The following is a 20,863-nucleotide window of genomic DNA, read 5'->3' as shown; positions in this document are numbered from 1 at the left end:
CTGTAGTAGGCAGATGGGAGATTCATGAAAATGGACTTGTAGGGAGCACACCTCTGAAATTGCAATTGAAATGGCCCCTTGTTTTTTTCCTTCAAGTGACAGTCAAGTATCCACGCAGGGTGGGATACAGATTGTGCACATGTGTGTCTAGGTGTGTTAGTGTTAGAATCGCTCTTAGGGAAGTAAAAAAAACTGCTAAAAAACTGGAATTTAGCAATTTTGAGGATTTGACTTAAACTTTCTTCAAAGAGATTTGTCAGTGCAAATGGTACCTCTTGTTTAATTTATGGCTAAAATGAGCATGGCCTATCTGCTGTTACCAGAGCCCACCAGTTTATCTAGCTACAGTGGGGCCGGAGGCGCATCTGGGCCAGTCTAACAGAACTCTGACCCTTATCACCTGGAATGGGAGGCCCACACGAATACCTTTCCCTCTCTAAAACTAAATAGAACCCAGAACTTTGAGGGTATAAACTCATCAGAAATAGAACTGAAAGTTTTTTTAAAATTAACATTAAATTCATTATGAATAATTACAACTTGACCCTAAAATGTTCCACAGGGCTCAGTTACCTCAATGGCCTTAAGTACCAAAAAATTGCCTGTGCTGAAATATGTGCTGGGTGGGCTTATATGAAAAGCTAAGGATGACTAAATTCACTTCCAAACATGAACCTCTAAGTAGTAAATAACAGGTTTCAACTTCTTACTGAGTCCTGTGAGGGGAAGGAAGAGATCAGAGGGAAGGCCTTGTGGTTACCAACTGCTCAAATATGCTGTGTAAGACTGAGATCATCAACTACCACACTTTATGCGTGCTTCTTTAAAAACCACTGCAAAATAAAGGGATGCAAACAGAGACGGCTTTGAAAGGTCGCCAGGTGATGGGAAGCGGGAGAGACCAGGGATGAATGAGTCTGGAGAGGGGACAGTAGCCCCCTCCCCCCACCTCAGCTCTCCACAGTAGCGGTTTCCGGTGTTCCCGGGCTCGCAGCCAAGTGGGAAGTGAGGGTCTCGAGTGTTTCCCTGTGCTCTGGGAAGGCCTGTGGCTCCTTTAATTCCAGGACCACCCGGCTGAGAAGGCCTTTGAGCAGCTGCATTTCTCGGAGCAGAAGGTTCACGTCGGGTTTCAGGGCTCCAGCTGATTGTTCCAAGGAGGTGGGCGGAGCGCAGGCCGGTGGTCCAGCAGTGGGGGCTCTGCCGGCTGGGAACTGCAGCCCCGCTGAGGTGGTGTTCGAGACAGAGGTGACCGATGGGACAGATCTGGACACCGGGGACTTTCTGAAGGAAAGCGGCTTGTTACTGGGCGCCAAGGCAGGGGCCTGTGGGACGGGGGCGGTGGTGGACGCCAAGTCCAGGGGAGAACCTGTGAAAGCAACACACTGAGTACCGCGCGGCTGCAATCCTTCTCCCACGGCCTGCGGGGGGAAGGAGGGGGCGAGGAGTTGGGTGTGTGGGAGGGAGGCACTGGGCCAGGGAGGGGAGGGAGGAGGGCAGGACTAGGAATGCAGAGGAGGGAAGGGAGCCGAAGGGGTTGAAGAGGGCGGGGACGGTGAAAGGGGAAGGCAGGTGCAGGTGGCAGGAGGAGGAGTGCGGGGAAGACTGTAGGTGCCCAGAGGCTGAGACAGGGCTGCCCGCCGGGTTGGACGTCCCGGGAGGGCGTGAGGTCACTCACCTCGCCCTGGGAGCTGCAGCCATGGGCTGCGTTTCCGAACGCTGCGGGTGGCGGTAGCCGCCTCGCACCAGTGCGATTCCAGCTCCTCGACCTCGGGCTCCGGGACCGTGTACTCGGCGCCCCAGTCGAAGCGGCGCACGGCGCGGCTGTACTTGTAGAAGGCGAACTGCAGCGGCGTGTCGCGCTTCTGCGGGTGCAGGCGCGTGTCGCAGCGCACGACCACCCCACCGCGGGCCTCCACTGGGCCCATCACCCTCAGCACTGGGGCCTGGAACAGCTCTGCGGAGAGGGGGACCCTGTGGCTGGGATGCACGTTAGCCCGGAGCAAAGGTCCCAGGGCACCAGGTCCCGCTTGTTCACGGCCCCGCAACCCCTCTCCTTCCGGTTTCCCGCGAGGGCTCCTTGCCACCCAGGGGGCCAAGAAGGTGTGGGAGGAGTCTGTGTGGACGCGTGGAGGGAGGAAGGAAAGCCTTCTGAAATGTGGGGTAGGGGGACCGAGTCCATAAGGGACGGGAAAAGATTGGAGAGGCGGGACCGGGCCAGATGCTTAATGTCACATCCCGGCTGACACCCAGCTCGTCTTCTCCAGCCCAGAAGGGGGTCGCTGCGCCTGCCTCGCGGGACGCACAGGAGCCATTCCCTTGCCCCAGTCCTACAGCGACCCCCTACCACTGCCGCCACCATTCTGGCTGGGGCTGTGGACAGAGCTGCCCCCTATGTGGAGTGCCCACCCTGAGTAAGAAGCCGGGGTGTGTGGAAGGGACACCCGCCCCCACGCAGGCTGCAGATCGAGTGGCGCCTTCACTGCGGAGGAGAGGAGAAAGTGTCAGTGGTCTAGCAGAGAAATCTGCCACGTGGCAGCTACGTGAATCTCCGCCTCTCCTTTCTCCGCCTGATTCCTGTCCCACAACTTCCCAGCGCTCGTTTGCCTCCCTCCCGGGCCCCACGTGTCCCCCACCTTGCACGGTCACGGCCACCTTGGAGGAGAACATGGGCGCGCTCTCCACTGGGATGCGCATGGTGCCGGAGCACTGGTAGCGCCCGCTGTCGCTGGCGCGCGCCTGCGGCACTGTGTAGTTGGCGCTGGAGTGGAAGTAGCGCACGGCCTGGCCGTCGTGGTAGTAGTGAAGCTTGTAGACCATTTTATCATACCAGCCACGGCAGCGCATGACCAGCGGCTCGCCCTCGAACACCGCAGCATAGGGCACTTGCAGGATCAGCCAGTCTGCGACAGTCACCACAGACAGGCCTAACTCCAAGAGGAAGTTCAGCCCTGGGGGTCTCTCATTCTCCACCTCCCTGCTTCCCCCGTAGAGCTGCTCTCCTTCCCCTCCCCCACCAACTCACTCCCCGCTGACTGAGCGGCAGGCACCCCAGGAGCCTCAGAGCAGGGAGCATTAGTTGGTGAGTGGGGAAAGGGGAGGACTGGTCTTTGATTAGGTACCAGGAAGTCAAAGATGCCTGAGACTTGGTTCCCACCTCAAAGAGTAACGCCCATCAGAATGCAGTTTAAACTCGTTAGGGTGGCATCAGGGCCTTCCTGACCTGGCCCCCGGTTACCACTCCAGCATCATCTCAGTATTCTCCCCTGCCCCATTTCTCCTTTACCCTCTCCACCCTCCACTCCTAATGCAGACTAAGCGCGGCCATACTGAACCGCTGGAAGAAGTGGCCCTGCTCGGAGCCCAGAGCCTTTGTACCTGCTGGGAAGACTCCGCTTCACCTGTCTTAGTTGAGGTCTGCCTGTCCTGTAGGTCTAGGCTTAGACCTTATCTCCCCCAGGAAATGTCCCTAAGCCCCAGGACAGCCTTAGGTACTTCCCACAGCACTCTGTATTTACCCGTCAACGTCATCATCATAGCTAACACATAGCCCTAACATGTGCTAGATGCTATTTTAGGTGTTTTACATTGAAAATGAATTCTGCAAGTAACAGCCACAATTATATGCTACTCTCAGTTCCGCAAACAGTAACCACAGTCTGTCATGGTCAGTATCTTGTCTGTACTCACCATCGATTTCCAAACGAGAAACCAGAGTGTGGATGTGAAGTGTGTATAAGTGCTAATCTGAACACTGAGTGATGATCTTTAAATTCTGAATACAAATTGTGACCTACCAGGCTAAGATATTATATTCCCTATGAAGTAGCCAATCCTGGGCCCTAATGAAAAATTGTTATTTCTCTTATTCTGTTTTGAAACCCTGTAAGTATCCCAGGAAGTCAATTTCTTAATTGACCCTCGTGTACACATACGTACATGTCTGTAATAAAATTTTGATTAAGTACTCTGTTCAACTGCTGCTTTTTTCTTTAACAATATGATGTAGTTCATTTATAATCTTCATAACAACCAAAGAGATAGATACTATTATGGTCCCTATTTTACTGATGGGAGGCGCAGAGAGGCACTACAATGTTCAATCAAGAGTAATTCCCCCAGCTGCATGCAGCCTGCCCAGGGACCCTCACTTTTCCTGCTTTGCTCTGCCCTTTCTCTCCTTGCCCTCTGGCAAACTTTTCTGTCCAGTATCCCAGGTCCTCAGAGCCTCTGCTCTTCTGACTAGTCTCATAAACAAACAGAAATGTTTATTTGCCGCCCACAGTGGCAGGAGGGTGAGGGGACCTTTGGGAGCAGACAAGCTTTACTGCATCCCTCGCAGAGTGCCATGCAGGCCCCTGCCTGCTCCAGAGACTTGAGATAGCCCCTGGTTCCTGCCCCGATGGGAGTGGCCCAGTGTCCTCTCCCACAGGAGGGCCAGTACTGCCAGAGGAGACAGGTGCTGTCCTTTCCCTCCTCCTCAGACCACTCACCATTGGACACAGAGAGGTGGATGGGGTCACTGACAGGTGCTCCCCTTGTCTGGCATCGATACACCCCTGGTGTCTGCACCTCGATGCTCTTCTTGTGAGAGGGCAGGAGTAGGTGTCCCAAATACCAGAGAGTGCTGATGGGCCGGAGCTCCAGGAGCAGAGGGTGGTACCCATCACACCGCAAGGTTACCCGCTCCCCCTTGAAGATTGTGGTCCAAGGCGGGTGTAGAGACAATATGGGCTTCTCTAGAGTAGCTGGGGGTGTGTGGGAGGGGGCAATGTGGAAAAGAGAATCAAGGTGAGGTGCCCAAAGATGCCTTCTAGGGTTGAGAAATCTCAGAAAACTCCAGCTTCGGGACCCAGCCCACGTTACTAACCCACCTCTCAGGGAGGAGAGACCGCATTGGGCTACACACTATTAGTGCCTCAGTTAGCACACATTTCTAAGTGCACTCCTTTCTAAGTGCCTACAGGCAAACTGAGTCACAGGGATTGAGGAGGAGTGGGAAAAGGCACTATCCCAGAACAGCCAAAAAGTGGGGAGTACCCAAGCAGGTCACTTAGGGGGGCTGGAGTGGAAGATGTAGGAAACTGGGATCAGGGATGTATAAGACTCACCGGCTTGCCCATTGCTTGGAACTGCAAAACAAGAATTAAAGAAGGAAGAAGAAGGAGAATGTTGGAGATGAGATGGAAGAAAGGGACTCTATTCACCACAAGAAAGACTCAACAGGTCTCAAGACCTGTTTTTCTTCTGCCTTTAGTTTCCTCTGCTCTGAGAACCCGCGTCTTTGCCCCTCCAAAAATAGATAATGAATTGTTTGGAATCGAGGATTGAATATCCCCCCAACACACACACACAGACACTGGCCCACACCCCACACCCAAAGTCCTTATGCTGCTGTTGCCTCATTGAGGACTCACTCAGGAGCAGGAGGGCTGTCAGTGCCCACATGATGGGCTTCCCTGCAGCAGCTGCAGAACGACGGAGATGCACCGACATGGGATGCGGGAGGAGAGAGAGGTGACCAACGCTGACCACTGAGTACTGAGAGACATTGCTGCTTCTCCCACCCATTCCTAATTCCTGAAGATAGTAGATTGCAGAGAGCAGGAGACAGGCTGGACATGTGTCAACTCTCAGGTGTCCCAAGCACCAGGCATTGTCCCACCTCCACTCCTACAACCACCTCACATCTAAGGCCAGCCCCAACTTCTGTGGTGAAGGCCTGCTGAGCAGAGCTTGTGCCCTCAGCAGCCCAAGAGAACCAAATAGAACCCCAGGCTCTGGCAGGTGACCCTGCCACCCTCAGGCTCCTGTTGACATCCCACTCCCATTTCACCTCCTCCCCACCTTCCAGTCAGCCCTGTAAGCCTCAATTGAGGAGGACACATTTTCATGTCCTCAAGCTCCACCCAGGGTCTTTATTCTGCTCATTCCTTGATAACAGACATTGGTGTGAGGCCTTTAGTGAGGTTGACTTTGGGTTTCCTGCACCCAGAGCTCACATCCTCCCACAGATGAGTAGACAGAAAGACATGACTCGCCAACCACCGTCTGTGTCACTGTCTTCCAGTGTCCCAGTCAAGGATAGAAATGTAATGTGTTTCCCCTTCTTTCTTCCTTCCTGAAACCTAAAACCCTCGGAAATTAGAAAACTCTTCTTTCCTATGCACCCCAAGGATCTCACCCTATGGCATCTCCACTCACTTATGCCTTCCTTCCTTCTATTCATCCCGGCAAATCTGCCCAACCACACCTCAGTTCTAGGACTCCTTACCTGTGGCAGAGAAGTCACTGCGTCAGTCCCTCAGAATCTTCTCAGACCCGACCTCCTGGCCCTACTTCTTGTGCTTTCCGAGACACATGATCATACCCTGAGCAATGGGGAACCTGAATTCTCATGTAAATACTTAATGAATTTTCCAACCTGATAGTATGTCTCCTTGGGTGGTCTCCTGTCCTAACCTGTGGCTGTTCAGTACTGGGGCACCTCCTTCCCTTGGAATTCTGGCAGGAAGGAGATCGACTGTCAGACACTGTCGACTCTCTTTAAGACAGTGTCTTTCCCCCTTGCTTGCTGATGCCCAAAGCTTCACTCTGAGAATTCTCTCATAGTTTCTCTTAATGTGCTAGTCCTTGTTAAAAATGCAAATGCCTCTTAGGGAAATATGATTGGTCATTTAAACTATGCTGGCCACTTCAGATCCTGTTTTGAGAGCAAATTTTGATAAAGGAGAGAGAGTCATATGGGTCTGAAAAGTAGGGAGGTGTTTGATAAGGTGCTTAGGAGCAGCAGAGGGAGAGAAGAAGCGGATACTGAGAACAGAGATCATAAACTGGCTCTTTAGCGGTGCCTGGGCTAGGCAATGCACGCGGGCTCCCCCACACTCGGCCTGACACCTCATCCCGGGCCAGTGTGGGCGTCTTCACATCATCCACAGCTGCCCCAGAGGTCTGGCTTCTGCACCAGGCCCCCACCTCTGTGACAGGAATGTAACACACCCATCAGCTGTCCCCTTAGTCTACACAAGCTGATGCTGTTTTGGCTTCTCACTCAGAACACAGATCTCAGTCACTTCATCAGATTCCACAAGAAACCTGATTACACCCAAAGTTCATGAGGTGTACAGTCTTCCCTGAATATCTCTAGAATCACCGATAGAGTTCATATCATACAATGCTCAGAATTTGGCTTGCAGAATCTCCCACCCAACATTTCTTTTTTTTTTTTTTTTAATAATTTTATTTGTTTATTTATTTTTTCCCCCCAAAGCCCCAGTAGATAGTTGTATGTCATAGTTGCACATCCTTCTAGTTGCCGCATGTGGGACACAGCCTCAGCATGGCCAGAGAAGCGGGGCGTCGGTGCACACCCGGGATCCAAACCCGGGCCGCCAGCAGCCGAGCGCGCGCACTTAACCGCTAAGCCACAGGGCCGGCCCCCAACATTTCTTTATTCTAGGCTTTCTTCTGCATTTTCCGCAAGTTGGATCTTTTTCTCCATCCAGGACTTTTCCCTGCAGAATTTCTAATTCTTCACCCCTTTACTATGGAGAGAAATTTAGCAATTATCATTTGTTACCTGAGAAATTCTTTGAAGCCTCTCACAACATAATTTCTGGACAAGATATTCCATCGTCTGATAAGAATTCTCATGAATAAAATGTTTCCAGTGATGATGATGACAATAATAAGATAATACTGCTGTTGCTGACGGTCATGACACCAGCTCACTCTCAGCGAGGGCTGTAGCATGAACGCTGTGGCGTGTGGCAGGCACCATGCCAAGTGCTTCACAGATACTACTTCACTTAATGCCCTCAAGGGCCCTTTGAGGAAGGATTATTATTATCTCCATTTCACATATGAGGACCCTGAGGCGATAGAACTGGAAATTGAATAGAAGTCTGTCTCTCTTCAAAATCTGCTCTGTGTCTCTCACGCTCATGGCAGACCGTCAGCACCAGTCCTTTCAAGTCCCTTCTCTTGCTTTATTATTTTTCCCCTTCATCTATATTACCGTTATCCTCTCCTCCACATAAGCACCCACTCTACGATATTTACTGTATGTTCCTATGTACATGCATCTTTTTATCCTTGAGAAATATTTAGTGTTATTAATTTACGTAAATAGTATTGTATTCTAGATATTATTTTCTCTTTTAGAACAAAAGCCAGAGTTAAGAGGAATTCGCTCCTTTCTTTTCCCTGCCTCAATGATAGAGCTGGGTCATCTCATTTCATCTTCTCTGGTCATTGGACTGGGGTTTACGCCATTGGCCCCCCTGGTTCTCAGGCCTTTGGACTTGGACTGAATTGTACTTTCCCCGGTCTCCAGCTTGCAAATGGCAGATTGTGGGACTCCTCAGCCTCCGTAATTTTGTGAGCCAATTCCTCATTCTCTCTCTCTCTCTCTTTCTCTCTCTCAGCCCCTGATGACCACCATTCTACTTTCTGCTTCTATGAGTTTGACTATTTTAGATTTCATACATAAATGAGATCATGCAATATTTGTCTTTCTGTGTCTGGCTTATTTCACTTAGCATAATGTCTTCCAAGTTCACCCATATTGTTGCAAATGGCAGGAATCTTTTTAAAGGCTGAATAACATTTCATTGTGTGTAAGTGTATAATATATATATAATTATCTCACATTTTCTTTGTCCATTCATCTATCGACAGACATTTAGGTTGTTTCCGTATCTCAGCTATTGTGAATAATGCTGCAATGGACGTGGGAGTACAGATGTCTCTTTGAGATATTGATTTCATTTCCTTTGGATATATACCCAGAAGTGAGATTCCTGGTCATAAGGTAGTTCTATTTTTAATTTTTTGAGGAACCTCCATACTATTTTCCATAGTGGCTGCACCAATTTACATTCCCACTAACAGGGCACAAGAGTTCTCTTTTCTCCACAGCCACACCAACACTTGTTATCGTTTGTCTTTTTGATAATAGTCATTCTAACAGGTGTGAGGTGATAGCTCATTGTGATTTTTTTTTTTTTGAGGAAGATTGACCCTGCGCTAACATCTGTTGCTAGTCTTCCTCTTTTTCTTTTTTATCCCCAAAGCCCCAGTACATAGTTGTATATCATAGTTGTAGAACTGTAGCTCTTCTATGTGGGACACCGCCTCAGCATGGCTTGATAAGTGGTGAGTGGGTCCATGCCCAGGATCTGAACCCGTGAACCCTGGGCTGCCGAGGCGGAAAGTGTGAACTTAACTGCTATGCCACCAGGCTGGCCCCTCATTGTGGTTTTGATCTGCTTTGCCCTGATGATTAGTGATGTTGAGCACCTTTTCATATACCTGTTGGTCATTTGTATGTCTTCTTTGGAGAAATGTCTATTCAGGTCCTTTGCCTATTTTTAAATCAGGTTATTTGTATTGTTTTTTTGCGATTAAGTTGTATGAGTTCGTTATATATATATATAAGGCTGGCTCCCTATATACTTTGGATATCAACTCCTTTTCAGATATTTGGTTTGCAGGTATTTTCTCCCCTTCCATAGGTTGCCTTTTCATTTTGTTGATTGTTTCCTTTGCTGTGCAGAAGATGTTGCTTTTTCTCACAGATGTAATACGAAATAAAGGAACATGTAGTATAATCAACTTAGACTTTTAAAAAGCATCCAGTCAAAAACATTAAAATGATTGACCTGAAGTGGAGGTCAATAATTATTTTGTTACACATAGAGAACTCACTTAGGAATGGAAAGATAAATGAGTTCTTCTCTTCAGAAACGCGTAAATAATGAGATTTCTGAGAAATGATCTAAATAAGAACGATCTAATCCAGTAATTCTCAAAGTTTGGTCTGTAGATATCTGGGGGTTCTCACGACCCTTTTGGGGGTCTGCAAAGTCAAAACTATTTTTATAACAATAGTAAGAGGTTATTTGCCTGTCTCGCTAGGTTGACATTTGCGGTGATTTGCAAAGCAGTGGGGGGTAAAACTACTGGCTCCTCAGCACAGTTTAAGGCAGTGGCACCAAACTATTTTTTCACCATCATGCACTCACAGTAAAAAAACAAAAACAGAACAAAAATAAAACCTCGATAAAATAGTAAAAAAAAGTTAATTTTATTAAAATTTGAGCTCAGGTATACATCTTTTTAATGTTCTGTGTGATGAAGTGGAAGCATGCCCTTCTGTTCCTACTGAAATAAGGGCTACCTTTGGGGAAAGCTGTTGTGCAACTGTTTGAGTTCTGAGCAGAACTAGCTGCTCTTTTCACGGAATGTCACTTTTAATTGAAAGAATGACTGGAAAACTATGGTCATTCAGACTTGGGTATTCCGCAGACATTTTCTCAAAAGTGAACAAAGTGATGCTGTCACTTCAAGGAAAATATCTGACGGTAATTATTGCCAATGATAAAATTCAAGCTTTCAAATGAAAATTAGAATTTTGGACAATTTGTATTCATCATCATGAGCTTGACAGCTTCCCAGTAATTAAAGACTTTTCTGATGATATTGGCAATGATATTAAATGTGATTTTTAAAATACTGTATATAATGAAATGGTATCAACGTTTGAAAGATCCACATAACTTTGTGAACTAATATTTTCAAATGCATGGGTAAAAGATTCATTTAAAGTACAGGAAGGACCAATGGATTTTAATGTAACAGGGTAAGAAATGTTTATTGATATGGTTTCAGATTCCATATTGCAACTCATCTTTAAGAAACCACTCCTCGTCGAGTTTTTGTGAAGCATCAAAGAATATCCTTAATTATATGAAAAGGCTCTTAAAATGCTCCTCCCTTTTCCAACAACAAATCTGTATGAGGCCAGATTTTCCTCATAAACTTCAATTGAACGCTCCTGTGAGGGCAGAGATCACGTTATATTCATCTTTATTTTTTCTTCCAGCACCTTGCACAATACTTTGCACATAAATGTCAAATTAAATGAAGGTGCTTCAGTACTGAAGAAAATTAGCTATCTTGTCTGGTCTGATTAAGGCTGGGGAAAATGTGTGAAACATATCTAGTCATGACTTTAAGGTCAACAAACAAACAAAGGTTCACCAAATCTAGCAATACTAAGAGTATTCTGGAGCCGTCTTTGATAGGTTGATATTGTTACTTGAGGATCAATAAAGGGAAGAACAACTCCACATTGTAGGTAACAAACTTGGCTTCTTATTACCTCTAAGCAAAGATAAAGGCAGAAAACATAAAGTAATCTGAAGATGATTTAGAGAAATATATATATTTAAAGGAGGTCTAAATTCCTACTCAGAGAAGGTAAAAAAAAAATTACTAATAATTTATACCTACCTATGTGCTCTTCCTCCATGGTCTCCCAGATCAGCCCCTCCGAGGTAACTACTATCCCAACCTTGGTGTTTCCATTTTCATGCCTTTTGTTAAAGGTTTCTCGTATGTCTGTGTGAATGCCTACACAATATATTCCTTTGTTTTACTTGTGTTTTAAGCTTTGTATAGAGGGCATCACACTACACAGTATCTTCTGGGACTTACTTTTTTCACTCACTGTTATATTCCTGATATTCTTTTATGTTGCTACATTTTAGCTATGATTCATTCATTTTTACTGTTGCTTTGTATTCCATTCTACAAAAATAGCACAATTTATCCATTTTTCTGTTGGTGAACAACTGAATTGACTCCAAAGTTTTGCTTTTACAAATAATGTTATTGTGAACATCATTATACCTGTCTTCCAGTGCACATATACTAAAATTTCTCGTAGGTATATACACCCAGGCATGGAATTCCGGGTAATAGGGTATGCAAGTATTCAACTTTACAAGACAATGGACATGCTTACTATCTAATGTTTATTTCAGAGACAATATCCAGCACAGCTGCGTTGGGACCTCTGTGGGTTACAGACTCCTAAGCTGCACAGACCAAAAACCAAGTCCAGCACAACAATTCCTCTTCCCCACCCCCTTTCCAACCTCCTCAGGCTAGACACACAGATGGAGACAGGTAAAAGCTCCTCCTCCCCTCTCTTTCTGTCTCTCTCATTCTTTCAGCTCTGTTCTTGCCTTCCTCATCCCTGATGATAGGAGATCCTCTCCCTGAAGCTTCCAAGTCCTTGACCCAGGCTGGGTCCCCTGGGCAGAGTCTGGAGATTTTGCTGATGCCAGACATGCCACTTATTCTTTAAGGTCCAGCTTAATTCCCATCTTCATCAAGATGCCTTCCCTTATTATGCTGACCCAACTCAATTCAATTAAACAAATTTACTCAGAGCTTAAATATGCCTCATTAAACTGGACACCAATGAGTCAAAGTCAATGTGGAACACAGAGCTCAAGGAGCTCTCAAAGAGCTCACCCTCTACTGAACAGAAAAAGGTAATGAAAAATTCAAATGCAATGTCATGATAGAGGTGCACACAGACACATGGATGAGGAGTACAGAGTTGACACTTATCTCAGCCTGCTGCTTCTGTTTCTTCCTTTTCTGATCTCTGATAGCTTTTATTATCTGTACATGATTTCCCTGTTTAGCATGAGCTTGCAGGATGCATTCGTGAAAATGGTACCATTAGCTGAAATCAACTCCATGTAGAATGGTTATAACATAGTATCTTTGGAGGTACATCCAGCACTGTCCATTGGCAATTGAGCTTCCATTTTTTCAAATCCACCAAAGTCATGACATACCTCTGGTCGTCATTTCTTGCAACTCTCGTTCATACCGTTGTTAATCAATCCTCTCAGGCTGCAGTGATATTTATGGACTTTTACCAATTCCCAATTACCTCCTGATCTTTCACCTGGAAGGTGTTAGGAATCACAATAAAACTTGATTTTAGAGGGCTCTAGGAACCACCATAAAACTCGAATTTTTAACATCCAGCATGATTTTATTCCTTTGTTTCTTTGTGGCATGTTGGAATGATCACATATACATCTTTTGCAAACTTTGTGGGTCAAAACTAGGCACAGAATAAATGGCACAATGAAAGAGTACAGTGGATAACATCACACCACATGATTTAGGATAACACGGTAGAATGCTCATTTGCTGAGGTCATTGTAAAATAGTGTGCTAACTCATTGATCAAAGATCACTGTAAATTCTGTCAGGCTAGCCCTCATTTGCTGAGAATGTCTAAAGCAGTCCAAACACAGAAAAAAGTATTATTATAGTACAAAAATAGATTTATGTGTGTTTTTAAAGAAAAATATTTCAGAGACAAATGAATTAAAACAAATAATTGCTTCTCCAGCAATGTTATGCTCAATCACATATTTCTGAGTCCGGTAGGACCTGTGGGAATTTTTTATATACCCTGCTTTAATCGTTTTTTAGGTAGGGGTGTTATTGCCCCTACATCCCAAAGTCTAAACCCTCTATAAACAGAAACACTGTCTTGTGAGTATACTTAGCATAAACTTGGGCATGTAGCAGAGGCCAACAGAATATCAGCATGTATATTTGCTGAATGAAGCTGGGAGGGGAGAGTAAGCAGAAGAGACAAAGACCCACCCCAGAGTCCAACACCCAGCTTCCATAAGGCTGGGGTTTCTGTCTCGAGACTACTGACATTTTGGGCCAGATAATCTTTTGTTGTGTGGAGCTGTCATGGGTATTACAGGATATTTAGTGGCATCCCTGGCTTCTACTCACTAGTAGCAACCCTTCCCCGCAGTGTGATAACCAAAAATGTCTCCAGACATTGCCAAATGTCCCCTGGGGGTGGGGGATTGCCCCCAGTTGAGACTGCTGCATTAAATCCATCTCATTGCTTCTCTTTCAATCACCAGATTCTGGTCTGGGCAGCAGAAGGCAATTCCTGGCCTAGAGAGGGCCAGGATTATGTTGTCATGTTAAGAGAGAGTACATAATTATAGCTAAACTCCAATTATCACGTTGTACAAATTTATTTATATTCACCTATTTCTGTAACTCTAACAAAACATTGGGCAATTTATAAAACTATTTATGCATATGTATAGGACAGAATGACAAAAAATAGAAAGAGTTGAATTTATTGGGGGTAGTTGCAGATGAATTGTTTACTCATATTTAGCAGGACCCTTTGTGGTCTCAAGCTTTAGGTGGCCAGACAAGTCCCTCAGCTCCATGAGCAGGTGACCAAGGAGAGCTCTCACATCTTGCATTTGTTTGAGAAGAACACCCATCCGGTGATGCAGATGGGGGTCTGGTACCTGCAGAGGAGAGGAGAAGCCTGGATCCTCAGAAGAAGGGGTAGGCAGTGGAGGCAGAGACTCACGGGGCTCTGTAGGAGTAGGTTCTGGAGCAGCTGATTTCTGAGAAGCTGGATTCAAGGTGGGGGATGCAGCAGAGCTGGAGGGACCTGGATAATGGGATAGGAGGCACATACAAGAGAGAAGTATGACTCTATCCCCACCCTCATATTCCTGGTCAAGTTTTCTTGTTCTCTGAAAGTAGGTGTAGGGCCCAATGGCAGCAGAGACTTGAGAACTCTAGTGTCCCTCCTGGTCCAAATTTGAATCTGAAGCTTGGCTACCTTTGCTTGAAAATCATCAGCAATGAGATGTTATCATTAAAGGGCTATGGATATTAGCTAGTTTCTCCTCTATCAAGGCAGAATCTAATTCCCAGCACATAGATGTGGTAACTGGTCATAGGTCAACCTCTTTATTGTATATGACATTAGTATAATTCCTCATCCTTGTGCCAAACTTCAGCATTTTTAGGACACTCTCTGCTGGCCCCTTAAGTCATCTCTTCTTCAGGATGAGCACCTCCCATCCTTTCCATTACTTTTCTTATGACGTGGATTCAAGTCCCCTCATTACCTTGGACACCTCTTGTGGCTATATTTCAGGTCAAGTGCAGCCTTTGTAATGGAGGCTCCCAGAATAGAACATAAACTCCAGACTACCTCAACCTCATTCAGATACTATATTCCTACCAATGTCCCAAGTTCATGTAGGGAGTGTAAGGTCTATGGGGCAGCAGCTGTGGAGCTGGCTGACGTCTTGTTTTGGTGAGATATGTACCATGGTGTGAGGGAGAAGTTCCCTATTTGTGCTCTCTTCCAAAACCAGGGACTCTGCCTTATTGTTCCTGCCTCTTCTGTGTCTTTTCTTAACCTGCTTACACTGAATCCCAGCTCATGAGCCCAATCTTCCTATCCCCGCCTTTTCACACACACCAAACAGACAAATACACACTAACTCACCCTGCACCCTGATCTCCAGCTTGGGGCTCTGTTTCCAAACTTGGTTGCCCTCAGTGGCTGCTTCACACCAGTAGGACCCAGAGTGTGCCTCTGAAGCTGTGAGGATCTGGAATTCTGAGGAGAGGCCCCTGCTGCGCACTGTCTTACTGTCCTTGTAGAAGGAGAAGAGGAGGCGGGTGGCTGACCTCTGCAGGGGCAGCTTTGTCTGACAGCTCAGGGTCACTGGGCCTCCCTCTTGGGGTTCAGTTGAGGGTGTGGCTCTGAGAGCTGGAGCTGGAAACAGTTCTAGAGAGATAGGTGAGAAAGAAGAGCTCAGCCATCTGACATCAGGGGACCCATGACAGGCAAAGAAATCCAGTCACACTTTCCTTCCCCTATTTCCATCAGTAATGAGCTGTCTTAGAAAAGTTCCGTTTGAATCTTTCAAGTCCTCTCTCTCCTCAAGTAGACAGGACTAGAAAAGATCCAGAGATGGGCAAACTGGACAATAGTCCAGATGTCCAATCTGCAAACATTGGGAAGCATAGATCTGTGGGACAGAGTGGTAGAAAACATGCTGAACTTGGAGTAGCGCTAAATGACTTGAAAAGCAGTGCTGAGATGCTACCTCTCCTGAAGCCTAACTTGGGCATTTGCCAGCAACATGTTCCTGAGGACTTCAGTGATCTTACTATCTCCAGTGAGAGACATTCTTGGTTCCTCTGTCTCTCCCCACCATCTTCTGCCACAAACACAACCTCTAGCGCTCACCTTGGACTATGATAGCCACAGAAGATGCCGTTTCTGGGCTCCCAGGACCAGGGCTCCTGAAGACGCCACTGCAGTGGTAGTTCCCGCTGTCTGTTTCTTGTGCCACGGCGATGGAGAATTCCCTGTTAGGTCCAGGGGGACCCAGGGCTGAGCCATCTCGGTAGAAGGTGACCTGGGTCAGTGGCCAGTCTTGCCAAGCCTGGCAGCGCAGAACCAGTGGGTCTCCTTCAAATATGGGCTTGACTGGACTTTGGAGGATGAGCCAGTCTGTGACCCAAAGCAAGAGCTGAGTGTGACCCACTGCCTTCTTTGGGAGCTCCCCCAGTGCTGCCCATACCAGACCCCCCTAAACTTTCTCTGAGGGTCCAGGTAACTCTCACTCCTGGTTGGGAGTGCGGAACAACTTTGTTAGGGCCTGGGACTGAGGGCACCCTGGCTCCTGTGGGCTGAAGATGGCGAAGAAGGTATCTCATACCATGGCCAACTTCCTGGGGGCACCTTACTGAGTGGGCTATAGGGCTGAAAGGAGAGGTTTGGGAAATGGGAGAAAGAGCAGGCCTGCACTGGTCAGTCCTTTCTGGGACCTCACCGTAGGACACAATCAGATGGAAGGGTTGACTGAAAGTGTATCCCTTGAGCTGGAAGTCAACTTCTCTTGGGCCTGTCAAGTCTTCATCTGTGTGGCAGCTGCTGTCCTGGCTCCTGACAGGTCTTTCACATTGTAGCGTCTCAAAACTGGCAGCTGAAGAGGGTATGGCCCAAGAAGAACCAGAAAATGATGCTGTGATTTGGAGAAAGAGGACAGGAAATTGCCCTCCACAGAGGTTCCTCCCTCTCCTGGGGGGAATCATCCTTTTTAGAGTGAGAATAAGAAGACATCAAAACCTGTTTTCCAAGAGACCCATATGGGTCTCTCAGAGGGATAGTTTTGACTTGATTTACTGGCTTCCATGTGCTGTCAGTGAATGGACTGTGGTTTGGGGAAGAGGGAGGGGACAGAATGGCAGAATGGTGAACTCACCAGCGTGACATCCAGCTGCTGATGCAGGAAACCAGAGTCCAAAGATGATGATGACCCCAGAGCAGGCAGACACAGGACAGGATGGGAAGGGAGATGATCAGATTCTAGCATTCATCAGGTGTTTACCATGTGCCAGACACTTTCACACATTATCCTATTAAATCTTCACAAAATTTCTAGGTATGTGATTTCATTCCCATTTTATAAATCTTAAAGAAACGGGGTTAGAAAAGTCAATTAACTTAGCCAAAGTTTAAAAAGAGAGTAGGGAATGAAGCAAGAAAATCAGTGTTCTTTTTCCTTCACTGTTCACACACGATCTACTTCAGTCCTCAGACCTTCCTTGGGGGATTTCTTCCATATTTTCATTTTCCCAACATTCACTTGGCTCTTCATCTTTGAATATATTATCTACCAAATAGCTTTCAGTACCTAGTTGTGTCTCTCCTCCTTCCTTGCTCTCCCTTTCAGGTCTTCGTTTTTCAATCATCTCTACCTTGAACTTTCCCTGGCAATGTAGAGCCCTTTCTATGTCCTTCTCTCTACCCCTGACCCTCTACTCCTAGTCTGTACTGGTAACTATGGAACAATTCTTTCTTTACTTCCGAGTTGAAACAGAGTTACGGATTTCTCACCACATTTCCTCAACATATCTCTTGGCTCCATGGTTGACTCAGGCAAGGTAAATTCCATTTCTTCTATCTCCGTAACTGCTTCTTGTCCCTCTTAATCCTTCTCCCCCTCTTCCAGGCCCATGGCCATTCACGTGCACTCAATCTTTCACTCTGTCCTTTCTTGTCCCACTTGCCTTTGTTCCCACTCTCAGTGGCCCAATACTCTTCTTTGACCTTGTAACTTCCCTTAGCAAGGCCCCTCTCTACCTCCTAATTCTCATTACGTCAGAACCAGGTGCTTTCTTTAGATCCTCTCTCAACTCCCTTCACCGCTCTGCTACCCCTTTTCACTTCCTCCCCTGTCACTCAACTGGATTCAGCCTCCTCACCTTTTTGAAAATAAAATCTTATTGGGCTACCAGGCACTTTCACTCAATAAACTATGTGGTAGGTATTATTATTCTCATTTTATGAATAATAAAACTGAATTCAGAGATATAAAAAGTGATTTTTCTTAAGTTTCATAGAGGTAGTAAATAAAAGAAGAGGGGCTTGAACCAGAGTGTCTGAGTTACGTCATGTCTAGAGTTCTTGCCACAATACCATTGCTGCATCTCAATACAGTCACCCAGTCCTGTTTGAGTTCAATAAAACAATTCAACAAAATTATTGTGCAGGGACAATGCAGGTGCTGGGAATTCGAAGATACATAAGACAAGGTTAAAAAAACAAAAACAAAAAGGCATTGTCCTTGTCTACAAATAACTTTCAGTTTAGTGGATGACGCAGGCATATGAAGAGATTGTTTCAGCATTAGGAGGAAAGTAATAAGAAAGAGGTGTCACAAGCAGCCATCAGAGCAGAGAGGAGGGTTCAAGGAAGATTTCCTAAGCTGAGTTTTTAGGGATGCCTAGAAGTTTGTAAGTGAGAGGGGAGTAGCGGACAATGGGGAAAGCTCATTTCAGGGAGAGGTAGCAGTAGAAGCAAAGCTTTGGAGACAGGTGAGAATCTGGTGTGTGAATGTGCGAATATAAGCATGTTGGGATTTATTAGAGCATAAATTGCATGGCTCAAAGGGTGAGAGTAGAGGCTGAAGAGGTTAAATAAAGGCCAGGTTAGAGTGTGCCTTGTGTGCCATCATAAGGAGCTTGGGCTGGCAGACCTGAATTTTAGAAATTACTCTGGCTGCAGAGTGCAGAATTCATTTCAAGGGCATAAGACTGAGACAGGGAGATTAGTTAGAAAGTTATTGGACTAGCCCAAGTCAGAAATGATGAGGTCTTGTCCTAGGATACTATTAGCTATGTTTCAAGGAAGGGACTGTCTCTAAGAGGAATTTAGAAGGTAGATTTTGCCAAACCTTCTGATTCGTAATATGCAGAGGATGGAGAGGGAAGAGTCTAGGTTGTCTCCCAAGTTTCTGGCCTAGATGTCTGGGTGGATGCCATTAACTGAGATCAGAAATAGTAAAAGATGAAATTAGGAGAGGTAGAGGCCAAGAGGACAGATGAGTTCAGCTCTGGTCATATTGTGCTGAGATACTTGTAGGTAGATATGTCTTGTGCAAACCTTGATATTTGAGTTTGAAACTCAAAAGAATAATTAGGGTTGGAGATATGATTTAGAACTCTTAATTATACAGTTGTAGTGGGAAAATTATACAGACAAATTAGCTCACTAAGACGATTGTGTAAAGAAGGAAGAGTAGGGAGACAAGGATTCAATTGTAGAAAATACCAGTCTTTAAGGGAAAGATAAGAGAAACCACCAAAAGGACAAAGGCAGGTAGATGGAATAAGGAGAAAATGGTGCTTGGAAGCCAGAGTAGAGAATGCCAAGAAAGAATAAGTGATCAACAGTGCCTAATGCAGCAGAGAAGTCCAGCAGGTTAAGAATTAAAGAGTGTGAAATGGCCCACTCAATACAGAGGTCATTGCATCCTGAGCAAAATTGATTCTGATGGAAGCCAGAGTGTGAGCATTGAGGAGTGAGTGAAAAGTGAGGAAGTGGTGATAGCAAGTACAGAATTCTTTTTCAAGAAATTTATCTGAGAAAAGGAAGAAAAGAGTTGAGATTTTAGCTAGCGAGAGCATCATAGTCAAGGGGACTTTTAGGATGGAAACGTCTTGAAGGTTTTTATATTCGGAAAGATCCATTCAATCCTGCACACCAAACTTCCTAATATCTATCCTTCATATCCCACCTGAACACTGCTTCTTTAGAGGGCAGAAGTTAGTCTGCGTTTCTTTCGTTTGGGTCTCTTCCCACAGTCAGGCATATCTCCATTTCCACACATTCAAACATTTCACTTACCCAGTAGTATCTGAGCTGTCCAGAGCATAGTAAGAGAGAAGTAGAAGGCCCCAGCCATGAGGACACAGCTCAGCTTCATGGTGACGGTGTTTAAGTGTCCTGCAGCTTCTAACACACTGATTTTGCTCAATACGAAACCTCTCAAATTAGAAAAGAGGAAGTAAATCTAACTGTCTCGTCCCCTTGCATCTGGGGCCTATTTTCAACTTTGTGACTGGCTTTCATCATTCAGATTGGCTAGGTTGGCATCAGCATCTTCTGCATCCTTAGGGTTGTGGATGGAACGATAGTGCTCTCAATTATTCCAGAAGTCCCCCATAGAGCTCAGAGACCTTTGAAAGCATGTAATTGTCTGATATCCCACTGGCCTTCACAAACACTCTGGGAAAGTGCTCTCAATTATTCCAGAAGTCCCCCATAGAGCTCAGAGACCTTTGAAAGCATGTAATTGTCTGATATCCCACTGGCCTTCACAAACACTCTGGGAAAGGTCAGTGCAACAATCTTCCACTTCACTGGCGAAACAACTGGGGACAAGAGGCAGGAAATTGCTTGAAGGCTACAGGGAAAATCACTAGGAGAGCAATGATGAGAATTCAAGTATCTTGCCCTATCCTCACCCAAGCCTTACGTGTTTCTGGTGACCAGACCGGAGCAACACAGGAAGGGGAAGAAGATTGGTAACGGCACCAAATCAGATATTAGATTAGTCCCTTATGATCTCCTACCATCCAAAGCCCACACAAATTTGTACACAAATTTCTCTGGACTCATGTTTCAGCTCTCTGTTTCTGCACCATGACTAAGTCTATTCAGTCTCAGTGGAAATCTGAGTACAAGGCAGAGAGACTCCCCTGGGAAAGAGCAGAGGAAAAAAGAAAATCGATTTCCAGAGGACCCAGCAGTAAGCCCGGAGCTCAGGCTCATGGCCAAAGCTCAAGCCACCGATCCTGAGGAAATTAGAGACAAGAGGCATTCGATAGCCTGAGAAACCTGAGG

The 20,863-nt window shown here is 46.0% G+C and overlaps 2 protein-coding genes across 8 annotated transcripts; both read right to left on the bottom strand.

Moving 5' to 3' along the window:
* Window positions 1–950: 950 nt before the first annotated feature.
* On the bottom strand, window positions 951–5,445 carry FCRLB (Fc receptor like B). Of its 3 annotated transcripts, none has more exons than XM_058537967.1 (6): window positions 5,415–5,445; window positions 5,109–5,129; window positions 4,491–4,745; window positions 2,634–2,900; window positions 1,676–1,954; window positions 951–1,366 (listed from the first exon to the last, which is right to left on the bottom strand). In XM_058537967.1, the coding sequence occupies exons 1-6, from the start codon at window positions 5,443–5,445 to the stop codon at window positions 951–953; spliced, it is 1,269 nt and encodes a 422-aa protein (XP_058393950.1). The 3 variants fall into 3 exon arrangements, with proteins under 3 accessions (XP_058393950.1, XP_058393958.1, XP_058393965.1); XM_058537975.1 differs by having other exon boundaries at window positions 1,033–1,366; window positions 1,676–1,821; XM_058537982.1 differs by lacking the exon at window positions 5,109–5,129 and having other exon boundaries at window positions 1,033–1,366; window positions 1,676–1,821.
* A 4,732-nt stretch (window positions 5,446–10,177) lies between these two features.
* Window positions 10,178–19,987, bottom strand: FCRLA (Fc receptor like A). Of its 5 annotated transcripts, XM_058539685.1 has the most exons (7): window positions 19,865–19,971; window positions 16,938–16,955; window positions 16,506–16,697; window positions 15,917–16,183; window positions 15,167–15,451; window positions 14,166–14,314; window positions 10,178–12,766 (listed from the first exon to the last, which is right to left on the bottom strand). In XM_058539685.1, exons 1-7 carry the CDS (start codon window positions 19,941–19,943, stop codon window positions 12,734–12,736), a joined length of 1,023 nt encoding a protein of 340 aa, XP_058395668.1. In that variant the 5' UTR covers window positions 19,944–19,971; the 3' UTR covers window positions 10,178–12,733. The 5 variants fall into 5 exon arrangements, with proteins under 5 accessions (XP_058395668.1, XP_058395669.1, XP_058395666.1 ...); XM_058539686.1 differs by lacking the exon at window positions 10,178–12,766 and having other exon boundaries at window positions 12,836–14,314; window positions 19,865–19,987; XM_058539683.1 differs by lacking the exon at window positions 10,178–12,766 and having other exon boundaries at window positions 12,836–14,314; window positions 16,506–16,658.
* Window positions 19,988–20,863: the final 876 nt, after the last annotated feature.

The sequence above is a fragment of the Diceros bicornis genome, chromosome 4 (assembly GCF_020826845.1).
Source record: "Diceros bicornis minor isolate mBicDic1 chromosome 4, mDicBic1.mat.cur, whole genome shotgun sequence".
In the NCBI taxonomy this organism is placed as follows: domain Eukaryota; kingdom Metazoa; phylum Chordata; class Mammalia; order Perissodactyla; family Rhinocerotidae; genus Diceros; species Diceros bicornis.
The sequence above is the reverse complement of the archived record's forward strand: the minus strand, read 5'-3'. Positions and strand labels throughout refer to the sequence as shown.

Coding starts and splice junctions, on each gene's coding strand:
- FCRLB (XM_058537967.1), bottom strand. CDS start 5,445: ATGTGGGCACTGACAGCCCTCCTGCTCCTGA. Junction 5,130..5,414: donor GACAGCCCTCCTGCTCCTGA/GTGAGTCCTCAA, acceptor CTTGTTTTGCAG/TTCCAAGCAATGGGCAAGCC. Junction 1,367..1,675: donor GCTGCAGCTCCCAGGGCGAG/GTGAGTGACCTC, acceptor TTGCTTTCACAG/GTTCTCCCCTGGACTTGGCG.
- FCRLA (XM_058539686.1), bottom strand. CDS start 19,943: ATGAAGCTGAGCTGTGTCCTCATGGCTGGGGCCTTCTACTTCTCTCTT. Junction 15,452..15,916: donor TGTGGCTATCATAGTCCAAG/GTGAGCGCTAGA, acceptor CTATCTCTCTAG/AACTGTTTCCAGCTCCAGCT. Junction 14,315..15,166: donor GCTGGAGATCAGGGTGCAGG/GTGAGTTAGTGT, acceptor CCCATTATCCAG/GTCCCTCCAGCTCTGCTGCA.